The 12192-nt window shown below is 41.1% G+C and overlaps 1 protein-coding gene across 10 annotated transcripts in view; it reads right to left on the reverse strand.

Annotated features, from left to right (window-relative positions):
- Window positions 1-243: 243 nt before the first annotated feature.
- UNC79 (unc-79 homolog, NALCN channel complex subunit) overlaps window positions 244-12192 on the reverse strand; it is a 348180-nt gene continuing 336231 nt past the window's right edge. For 8 of the 10 annotated variants that reach the window (XM_037832003.1, XM_037832007.1, XM_037832008.1 and 5 more), the window contains 2 exons: window positions 2963-3004; window positions 1186-1386 (listed from right to left, as the gene is read on the reverse strand). In XM_037832003.1, the coding sequence (XP_037687931.1) occupies window positions 1186-1386; window positions 2963-3004 (243 nt within the window). Of the gene's footprint in view, window positions 1387-2962; window positions 3005-12192 lie in introns of all 10 variants that reach the window. The other 2 variants (XM_037832001.1, XM_037832000.1) reach the window with 1 other exon arrangement.

The following is a 12192-nucleotide window of genomic DNA, read 5'->3' on the forward strand; positions in this document are numbered from 1 at the left end:
AACTGTTGTACACCCTCAAAGTTCTTCCTAAAGAATGGGCTTCAGATATGCTCTGGGTACATCTCTCTCCACATGACCTGGAAGAAAGCCATCTCCTCTTAACAACAGCACTTGAGTTTTTAAGGGAAGTTTTAAGAGTTTAGAAGAAACGGTTATCAGGAACTACAGTCTATCTCTATAAACTGATTTTAAAAAACCCCAGGCTCACAAAGATAATAAAAAATGTATTTAATAGCATGTCAGTATACAGCTTAAATGTGTATTAATTCTTGTTTTAGTCAGTGCATTACAGGGATAAAGAGAACTATCATTTGTGAATGCACAGTCAAATGCTAAGTATAGCTGCTGATAAACCTCAGTGCTCTTCCACTATGAAAATCCGGTTATATGAAACGTAACTCCAGATGCAGGGTTCTGTGCCAGTGGAGGACTCGTTTGGTCCAATATGCAATCTACAGTTTCAAATCGAATTGTATACAAGTATTAACAAAAGAGTAAAATTTATTATTCACAAAACTAAAGTGATTATCATAAAGCTTACAAGAAAGTACAGCCTAGAACGAATGAGTTGAAAAACTAGTTTTAAAAATAATAAAACTCACTGGACAGTTTTGGAAAATGATATTATAAAACAAAGAAAACAATTGGCACAGTTTAACCACCTAATTTCTAAGTGCACTTTGTAATGTTCCTTGCAAGCTGCCACTTTTCCCAGGATAATGACAAAAAGCTCCAGTCAAGTGTCACTGGCTTATGGTGACGGGTTTTTTATTGCATTGCCAAGAGTGGATTTTTAAGAAAAAACACTACAAAGGTTTCAAAAACCCTATTTATTCTCTATCATCAAAAATAGCAACAGGGGGACTTATACAACTTTTCTGGGAGTACCCACCAGTCTATTTTTTTTTTCTTAAAAAAAATAGAAGTTAGTTAAAGAAAAATGATTTGGTTTTTAAAAAATAATGTAAGGAAACACTTAATCAGATAGCCCAAGGAGTCATCAGAAATATGTGTAGCAAGAAAGCTTCATTGCTGGCCTCCTCTGGCCTTTGCACGTCTTTTACTAAACTATAAAGAGAATGTACAGTACCAGTATGTTCCCCAACCTGCTTGGATCAAATTGTTTTGTTTTTAAACCCATTATTGCTAAACCAGAGTGTTGACACTGAACGCCGAGGAGTCCACTCATAGAGGATAAAATTGAGAGGCTGCTTCCGAGGACTGGATCTCCACCTGGGCCATCTTGAACTGGGTGCACCGCAGCCACTTGCGCAGGGCGGCCAGGCCGGCACTGCTCTGTCCGGAGCCGGGCAGCGTCCGCAGGCTGTGGTGGTTCACGTTGCTCTGGATGGCCTGGAGGCGAAGCTGGAGGCCCGCGGATAAGTGCTGTTAAGAAAGGGCAAGACACTGAGTTTCTTTCCTCCTCCCAACACAGGGAGTTCCAACCTGAGCTTCTTCTACAGGCAGAATTTAGGTTTGCTCAGGGGTTGTCCAGCCCCAAGGAGGCAAACTCTCAAATTTGGCAGTCCTCAGGGTAGAGAATGGGGGCTGGTGCCCTGTACCAGCACCTTTTGTTTTCAGGATCACCCAGCCCCAAACCACCTGAGCAATGGCACGCCCGTCCTGATGGACTCATTTCAGCAGGGACTTAAGAGTTGATGCCCACCCCGGTATCTGGGCTGATATTCTGAGTATACCTATACTCCTCTCCCAGAAGCTATCCCCTCTGTGGCACGGTACAGGGGGTAAGCACAGGCTCTAGCGCCCCAATCCCTGGGTTGGAATCCCAGGTCCTCCATGGGCATCTTGGGAAACAAAGTCTGTTAGACTTGTGCCTTTGTTCCCTCACCTACAAAGTGGGGATAAGAGCACTCACCCCATGGGCTGCTGTAAGGATGTGAGTGTTTAGACCAGAACCTGGCACACAGTAGGTACTCATTGCATTTTAATTATTATTGTAATCTCTCGCTTCTCCTGTTAGTGTGCATGAAGAAGCTAGGCTATAAGCTTTTTGTATCTTTCTTCCTAGCTTTTCATCAAGTTCCATTGACCTCCTCTTAGCATTGTGCGCAACTTAAAATTGCCAGAGATTACCACAGGCAAGGGGAGGGTGGGAAGAGCAATTTGGAAAGCTTCCAGGTGGGAGTACAAACAACTCACTTTTCACAATAAAAATTAGTCCCGAGATGAGGTTTCCAGCAGTGCCAATCACCAGAAGTGGCCACAAAGAGCACCAAGGCTGTAAATCAGGACTCCAGGCCTGAGGTCACTGCTGACAGCCTGCTGCCCTCTTCTGTGACTTGCCAAGACAAGGGGAGGGTCAGTGTGTCCTGCGTTCACACACCCTTCCTTCCGCTGGCATCCCTCCCCAGCTCTGAGAAGAAACCCAGTCAGAAGCTTCCACCTTCCTGCCCACTCCCCTAAAAGCTACTAGTGCCAAAGATGGGGCCCAGTTTTGGATGGAGCTGGGGGGGCAGCTTTGCCATCTTAATGTCAGATTCCAGTAATAGCGTTTACTAGCCAGGGAGTGTGTCTGCCCCGACAATGCTGAAGCTGCCCTCAAGGCGGGACTGAGGGGGTGGGAAATACACTTGGTCAGGTCTCACCTTCCTGGCCGGAGCGCCTGTCCGTTACTCTTCCTTTCTGGTACTGAGCTGTCCCTTCCAGCTCAATTGACGTATAGCTGGCATGCCTGAAATCAGATCCTCTGGGGATCCTCTGAAGGCAGGGTGGCTTTTCAAATCAATGAACTGAGCCTGGCTCAGACCCTGGGGTCCTCCCTCCCACCTGCCTCATCAAGAGGGAGCAACAGGACAGTGGGTCCTGCCGTCATCTCCTGCATTAGAAGCTCCCTGCGCCCAGGAGCTGGTTGACTCCTCACTCTCCAAAGGGGCACCAGCAGGCTCCACGAGCCTTGCAGTGTTCTCCGGCTCAGCACAGGGTAGCGGTGCGGAGAGCTTACCTTGAGATTTGACTGAATCATTGGCAACCACATAGGGATCAGCTGTATGGAGAGACAAGAAGCCATGTTACCACAGTCTGCATTTCCCCACATAAGCTCCCATGACCAGGAGGGAAGCAAGCACACTGCATCCGCTTAGCATCACGCAGGGAGGCGAGCACCTGCTGCGGAGTTACCCATTATCAGAAAAATGTCTTTTTGAGGCCAAATCCTGCTGAGCTGGTGGCATCTGGAGGTTAATAAGCACCCTGTGAGTGGCTGAATACACACTTTAGAGTAAATGACTGATTGTCTATTGAAAGCTACCAAGCATGGGAAGTTAAATGTGAATTTATTTAATTAAGTCCTCACTTGCTTGAAACAGAATTTCCTGCATGGGATCTTTAGAACTGAGACTCCAAGCAGAATGGTGACTCGATTTGCCCAAAGTCTTTAAGAAAAAAAATCACTGGAAATTGGTTGGAATGTTTCCATGATAGAAAGGGTTAGCCCCTGAGGTTGCCTGGCTGTGATGTGGTGGGTGAAATACAGCAAGGGTGAACGAGGCCAGGCACTGCATAGCAGGACTGTGCACCGGTAGGGACAGCGGAAGGCTCAGAGATCCAAGGGTCTGGGGTGCCGGGTCCCTCTGCGGCCTCTCTGATTGGCCCTTGACCCCCCGCCCCATGATGTGAGCCTTTGTAGGAGGTCACAGGTTGCCCCGGCCCACGGCCCCCAGCAGCAGCCCTGCTCTCAGCACTGGTCTCTCAGCCACATTTGACTCCTTTCCAAGATAAGTGAGTGTTCCCGGCCTCATAAATCCAGAAGTCAGGGACAGAATACAATGTTTCCCAAAGTGTGCTCCACATTAGTCTATTTTGGTGGGATTTAAGTGGGGTGTGGGGAGATGGCTCCATGGTCAAATAGGTTTGGAAATGCTGGTTCCTTTATTTCCACAGTTCTCAGTCCTTTAATTTGCTAATTTGTCATCACATCATTTCACTCAGTGTTCCTTCCTACCCTCCACTCCAATAGAGGAGCAGAGTGTTCATCTTTTCCCACACTTATTTAACTACAGATTTTAAAAACTAAATAGGGCATAATTCCAGACTAGTGTTCATAGAATATACCTTTGAAAATAATGATGTCATAGAATATGGAAGATTAGTTGGCGAGTTACATTGACAGTCCTCTGCATTTAGGGTCACTGATTTCAGATGCTGAAGCTGGGGCTGATTCCCAAGCACTGTAGAAGGACTTGCTATGAGTAATAGAGATTAAAAAAGGCAATCCCTTTCCACCAGAAAGTTACAATTTGACTAACTTTTCATACAAGTTAAGTACAAGGAGAGAACAGGGAAAAAGAGAGTCTGAAACCCACAGTAAAGGCTGGTGTGAGGTGAGGTGGCAGAAAGGGGACCTGGGCAGGAGCAGAACAATGAGCAGGGCTTGACTACGTGGAAACCAGGTAGAAGGCATTGCAGGAAGCAAAGAGGGAGTACAAGAGAAGCCCAGAGGCGGGAGGGTGCAGCGGCCTGAGGGAGCAGTAAAGATTGGAGAGCTGCTGGAGCAGAAGGATCTCAGAGAAGCAGAGGCTGGAGCCTCTCACAATCAACCCCCAGATGACCCTGAATGCCAAAGTAAGGGATTTGGGTTTTATTCCAAACTTAACACAACTGCTGAAGAGGGAGCCCCATAATCCGAGAGCAGACTTGTGTCCCAGAAAGATCACTGTGGCAGCAGTCTGCAGACTGGCATGAAGAAGGACCTGGGTGCAGAGGCCCGGCCCGTGCAGGGACCGCCTCGATGGCCCATGACAGTTCCTGGGAATGGTGAGCGATGCTGCCTGTGGGGACAACCCATGAAGATCTGAAGACTAGTTTGCTCTCTGGAGTGAGGAGAGAGTTAAAGAAGAAGCTGGGATTTCTAGCCTGGGGCAAACTAGAGACTAGAGAGGATGCACAAAACTGGACAATCAGGAAGACAGCATGTTTGGGATGGGGGAGAGTGTACGAATGGCCCCTCTGTTCGTGGTTGGCCAATTTATTTTTATAAACTTGGTGAAGTGATGAATTGCATTTCTCTTCATGCTTGTGTTCCCAAGGCTAAATCTCACAGTACTGACATATACAATTTGTTGATTTGACTTCCACTGATGTCTACGCCTAAACTTTCCTAAACACAGTGCTTATTTTGCAGTGAGTACTCCGTCCTTAACATAAATATTATGTTTAGAAACGAAGTATGTGTGTGTCAAAGAAAATGTAACTGGACCAAACCTAAAAAGATGACAAAACTACACTCTTTCCCTGTCTTCCCACTCCCTTAGCTAAACTACTGGATTACAAACTTCAGGTGCCAGACAAAGCTATGTCCTCTGCCCTTCAGTGGGACTGGGTCATCTAGACATTTTGAACAGGAAAATATAAACTAATCTAACCACCCTCACACCAAATGTCACACGCAGCAAAAACCAAACGCTGGGAGTCCTAATGCCTACAGACTTTTGTTGACTGTTGGTCTATTTAACATGGATGCAGGCCCACAGGAGTCCTGATATTTGGGAAACATCTGAACTAACTTCCCATTTCAGTTCCCAGGCGTCCAAGGACAGCTAGGACCAGGGAGCACGGAGCACTCCAGCCCTGGGTGGACCCTTCTCCCGGTGCTGTCGTTGGGACTAAGAGCCTGTGGAAGGCAAGAAGGGGAGGAACGATGCTGGTTTTAGAAGGAATTTTGTCATTCCCCCAGTGACGTAACATGTGACCATATGATTCTAAAATATACCAGCAAGGGAGCTTCATTTTTGTGGTTTACAAATCACATGACTGAAGGTTTCAGGTTAAAGCTCTTTGTTATTGATAGCACTATACAACCCTGCAGTCATCCTATTTCAAGAATGTTAATTTGACTTATTGAATAACATTCATTTTAGATCCCTTTTGCTCTTGGTTCCTACAAAGCTGTCAGTAAGAATTAGATGTAATTTATTTTGAGCTCTGTAATGTAATAATAGAATAAAGTTGATTGGGCTTTTTTTTCTCCTTTCTAGAAGCAATATCCAGAAAACTGAGGGACATTTAAAAAATAGGTTGTTTTTCACCAAAAGAAAACTGATATCTTGTTTTATGCTAATAACTAAACCAAAGACTGCCTGCTTGGTTGCTGTGTTCATTTCACTCAATGCTTGTTCCAGCCCTCAAATAAATTAAAATTGGTTGTGAAACTTCCTCTTTTAGCCATGACGGAGTAATAAAAACTGGATTTATCCACCAGTTTTACCTCCAGACAAATTGTATGAAACAATGGTTTTCAGACACTGAGCACAAGGCAGTGATCCCTATCACTGAGATGGGGAAAATAAAAAAAGTGAGCCCCATGATGACCCCAGAAAACTGCCTAGAGAGTTTCCAGGCAGCAGCACAGGAAGGGAGAGCCCAGGTGGAGCTGGCAGTCTCCCAGAGTGGAAGAGATGGAGCCGGGAGTCCCAGGATGCCACAGTGGCTAGAGTATGCAAAGCAGAGTACTGGAGAGGAGAGAGCTGCACAGAGAGAGAGAGAGAGAACACCAAAGATCTGCAAAGGATGCCCTCGATCTTCAGCTGAGAATGGACTAATGCACATGTGTGAGGAAACTATGTTAGCCCAAAGAAAAACAACCCAAAAGGATTTGGTGATCACACAGGGTTAGAAATAGTTAGTGTTCCCTACAGTCAGAGTGAAAAAAATTTGTAATTCATATAACATCAAGTACTCAGAAGGAAATTGCCTTAGTAGTCAAGAAATACTAGCCCAAGATAAAATGCTGCTCTGATTTCACCTTAGCAAAGCTTAAACAGAAGCCTCGAAATGATAAAATTGTTTCTAAGTAACTTTATGCCACAGAATAAAGTTCAAGAATATTTATTTATAGGAATACAACAATGTCTAGCAACCAAATAGGCCAAATACACAATGTCAGGCATTCAATAAAAAATTATCAGCCGGAAAGTGTGACTCATAATGAGGAGAAAAATCAAACAATAGAAACAGACCAAAAAATGATACAGATGACAGAATTAGTAGACAAGCACATTAAAAAGTTATTATAAATATATTCAATATGGTCAAGAAGGTAGAGGAAAGATTGAGCATATTAAGTAAAGACATAGAAGAAAATATTTGAAGAAACAATATCTGATAATTTTCCAAATATAATGAGAAACTGTTAAGTATACAGATCCAAGAGCAAATTCAAGTGCAAAAAGCCTGAAGAAAACTACATCAAGATGCATCATCAATAAACTGCTTAACAACAGTGGTAAAGAGAAAATCTTAAAAGCAGCCAGAGAAAAAAAGATATTTTATGTACAGATGACAAAAGATTAAGAATGACAGAGTTCTTGTAGGAAACAATGCAAGCAAGAAGACAATAGAGGAGCAAATCTTTAAAGTTTTGAATAAAATATAAAACCAAAAAAAAAAAAAAAAAAAACCTGTCAACCTAGAATTCAATACCCAGAGAAAATGTCTTTCAAAAATGAAAACATTTGGTAACGGATGGTGGTGATGGTAGCACAACATTGGGAACGTAATTAACAGTACTGAAATACACATGTGAATGTGGCAAAAGGGGAAATGTTAGGTTGTATATAAAGTACTAGAATAAAATTATTTTTAAGAATCCATGGAACTGGACTATACAAACAGTGAACCCTAAGTTAAACCATGGACTATAGTTCATAGTACAATTATAAAAATGTGCTTTCATCAATTGTAACAAATGTTCCACACCAAAGCAAGGTGTTAATAATAAGGAGATATATGGGATTCCTGTATTTTATGCATGATTTTTCTGTAAACCTACAACTTCTCTAATAAAAAGAAATGAACTGAAAGAAAGTAAATTAAAGACTTTCTCAGGCCTATAAAAGCTGAAAGAATTAATCACCAGCAGAATAAAGATGATAACAGATGGAAATTTGGATCTATAGAAAGGAATAAGACTACCCAAAATGGCAAATATAAATATGGTAATAATGGTATAAATAAATAAATATAACTTTAAAAAATCTCTTTCAAAGGTAATGGACTGTTTAAAGCAAAAATAACAACAATGCTTGTTTGGTTTATAACATATATAGAAGCAAAACGTATGACAACAATAGCACAAAGCCAGGAGGTGGGAAATGGAAGTGTACTATTGTAAGGTTCTTTTACTATGCATAAAGTGATATGTTTCTTGAAGGTAAACTATGATTAGTTAAAAATGTATATTACAAAGTCTAAAGCAAACATTAAAACAAAAACAACAACTAAGATGTATAGCTAGTAAGCGAACTAAAAATGACACTTCTAAATAACACATGGGTCAAAGAAAAAAACCAAAAGAGAAATTAGTATTTTGAATGGAATGGAAATGAGAGGACATCAAAATTTGGAGGAATGGAGCTAAAACAATAATTAAAGGAAATTTAGAGTACTAAAATTAATTTAGAAAATTTTCAAATCAATGGCGTTGGCTTCCATCTTTAGAAACTAGAAAAAGCAGAGGAAACTACATCCAAAATGGAATCATGAAAAAAAAAAAATCTAAAAGAAGGCAGAAAACAAAGAACAAATGAGAAATATAGAAAACAGTTGGCAAAATGATAGGTTCAATAAATCTAACAATACCACAAAACTAATTAAACAAAAATGGTCTAAAAATCCCCCAAAAAGGAAGGGATTGTCAGACTGGATTTAAAAATGCAAAACCCAACTATATGCTGCCTAAAAGAAACACACTTTAAATATAAAGACACAAATATGTTAAAAGTTAAAGAATGGAAAAAGATATTCAACCCTAACACTCATCAAAGGAAAGCCAAACGCCTTCACTAATATCAAAGTAGGTTGAGGAACAAAAATTATTAGCAGGGATGTAGAGAGTCATTTCAAAAATTTCAATTCATTTAAATTCATCAAAAAAAATAACAACCCTACACATTTATGTATGTAATAACAGAGTTTCATAATACATGAAGCAAAAATGGGTAGACCTGAAAACATAAATAAACAAATCTACAATTATAGATTTCACACACATAGAGGGACATCGAAGACTTGAACAACACTACCAACAAACCTGATCTCACATTGATGGACAATTCCACCCAACAGTGGAAGACATATTCTTTTCTAGTGTACACAGAACATTTACCAAGATAGATAATAAAACAAATCTCAATTAACTTCAAATGATACAAACACAAAAAATGTTTGCTGACTACAATGGAATTAAATTAGAAATCCATAAAAGAAAAATCTCTGGAAAATCCCTAAATATTTGGAAATTTTAAAATATGCTTACAAGTAACTAATGGGTCAAAGAAAACTAAAAGGAGGTAGGAAAGTATTTTGAGCTGAATGAAAATGAGAACATAACATACCAAAGTTGTAGGATACAGTTAAAGCAGTGCATAAAGAGAAATTTATAGCATTAATCACTTATGTTAGAAAAGAAAAGAAGTCTCAAATCAATGAGTTTCACATTCACCATAAAAAACTGGAAAAAGAAGAGCAAAATAAATTTAAAGTAATCAGAAGAGAGAAAACAACAAAAGTAAGAAATCAGTGAAACCAAAAGCTGGTTTTTTAAAATCAAAAGCTCACTAAAATTGTAAACCTCTATCCACACTGACTAGAAAGAAATCACAAATCACCAATATCTGAAATTTAGGAGGTGACATAAGTAATGCTGAACGACACAAAGCACTCCTCTTCCTCTTGTTTGCACAGATCATTATCAGAAGCATATTAAGGTAATATTATTAACAATAAAATTTTCATGCCAATAAAATTTGCTACTTTGATGAAATGGACAAATTCCTTGAAAGACACACACTGCCAAAGCTCACTCAAGAATAAACAGATAACTTAAATAACCCTATATTTATTGTGAAAGATGAATTTGTAGTTAAAAATCTAATTGCAAAGAAATTTCTAAGACTAGATGGCTCCACTGGTGAATTCTACCAAATGTTTAAGGAAGAAATAATACCAATTCTACGCAAATATTTTCAGAAAACAGAAAAGGAAGGAATGCTTCCAACTCATTCTACAAGGTCAACATTACTAAAACCAACAAAAGAATTATAAGAAAAGAAAATTACAGTACAATATCCCTCATGAACATAGATGCAAATATATATATATATATATTAAGTGTGGTTTGTCCCAGGAATACAAGGCTGGTTTAACATTCAAAAATCAATCAATGCAAGAGAACCTAAGATGGCGGCTAGGTGAGACAGGGCAAAAAAACACCTCCATGAAGAATACTATATAAAAGCCAGAAAGTGACCCAGAACACCACTTCCAGAGTAGCACCAGCCAGACAAGGTCTGCTAAATCTACAGGGACCATGCATTTGGTGAAACCAGGAGCTTGCATTCTGAAACAAGTGAGTGAGTCAGCTGAAAGTCCCTCGGCCACGCTGCAGTGTGGGGAAACAGTGGGTTGGCATTTGGAGACGGACTAGTTCTTTAAAAAAAAAAAGAAGCCCGGGAGTAGCTGCAGATACCACGGGAGTGGGCTGGGCTAACACCTTGGTGTCTGTTGTGGAGGATACCCCTTCCCACACCCACTACTGATTGTCTCAGGCCCAGGGGAGCAAAGGAGAGCCAAAAGGAGAAAAAAAACGCATGACTTGCAGCCATCTCCCCAGTGGGCGGGGGCACTGCTGCCCAGGCCCAATCCACAGCACAGAGCCACGCCAAGAAACCCAGCATGACAGGGAGTCTTTCCTGCAGCACCGCTCATATGCCACAATATTGGCCATGGACAGTGGCCTTTAATAAATCCATACGGCTGATTGTCCTGGAGCTGGGAGGGTGGAGCTGTGCAGAAAGGGGGAAGTTAACGCGTCCCATTCAACTGTCTTTAAAGTGGGCTGGGAACGCCCCTGCATAGCCCGACGTCCCAGGGCTTCCCTGGAGGCCGGCACACACTTGTGACATGGCACGGCCCTCCCTCCCTCAGCAGAGGTCCTGGAAGAGCACAGCAGGGAAGGGGGAACCACTCGGAAATCCCAGGGAACCTACGCCAATACCAAGGACTTTCGGGTCAGTGGTAGAGAACAGCCTTAAATCTTTAGGAACACCTGGGAGGTTTGATTATTAAAGCCCCTCTTCCTCCCTAACCACTCAGACACATGCCCCTCATTCAGGGCAGACAGCACCAACAACACACCCAAATTAAGTGCACCAATTGGACCCCACAAGAATCAGATCCCCACACACCACAAAGTTGGAGAGAACTGACTTGAGGGGAATAGGTGACTCACGGACGCCATTTGCTGGTTAGTTAGAGAAAGTGTACACCACCAAGCTGCAATTCTGACAAATTAAAGATCAAGTAAAGCAAATCCCAAGAGGCCAAAAACAACAGAAAATCTTAAAGCATATGATAAAACCAGACGATATGGAGAACCCAAAACCAAACACCCAAATCAAAAGATCAGAAGACACACAGTACTTGGCACAATTAATCAAAGAACTACAGACAGGCAATGAAAGCATGGCACAGGATATAAAGGATATGAAGAAGAACATGGCACAGGATATAAAAGACATAAAGAAGACCCTAGAAGAGCATAAAGGAGAAATTGCAAGAGTAAATTAAAAATATAGAAGATCTTATGGAAATTAAAGAAACTGTAGGCCAAATTAAAAAGACTCTGGATAGGCATAATACAAGATTAGAGGAAGCTGAACAACAACTCAGCCTCCTTGAGGACCACAGAACAGAAAATGAAAGAACAAAAGAAAGAATGGGGAAAAAATTGAAAAAATCAAAATGGATCTCAGGGATATGATAGATAAAATAAAACATCCAAATGTAAGACTCATTGGTGTTCCAGAAGGGGAAGAGAAGGGTTAAGGTCTAGAAAGAGTATTTAAAGAAATTGTTGGGGAAAACTTCCCAAACTTTATACACAATATAAATACACAAAGCATAAATGCCCAGCAAACTCCAAATAGAATAAATTCAAATAAACCCACTCCAAGACATATACTGATCAGATTTTCAAATACTGAAGAGGAGCAAGGTCTGAAAGCAGCAAGAGAAAAGCAATTCACCACATACAAAGGAAACAACATAAGACTAAGTAGTGACTACTCAGCAGCCACCATGGAGGCAAGAATGCAGTGGCATGACATATTTAAAATTCTGAGAGAGAAAAATTTCCAACCAAGAATACTTTATCCAGCAAAACTCTCCTTCAGATTT

The sequence above is a fragment of the Choloepus didactylus genome, chromosome 4 (assembly GCF_015220235.1).
Source record: "Choloepus didactylus isolate mChoDid1 chromosome 4, mChoDid1.pri, whole genome shotgun sequence".
NCBI lineage: Eukaryota > Metazoa > Chordata > Mammalia > Pilosa > Megalonychidae > Choloepus > Choloepus didactylus.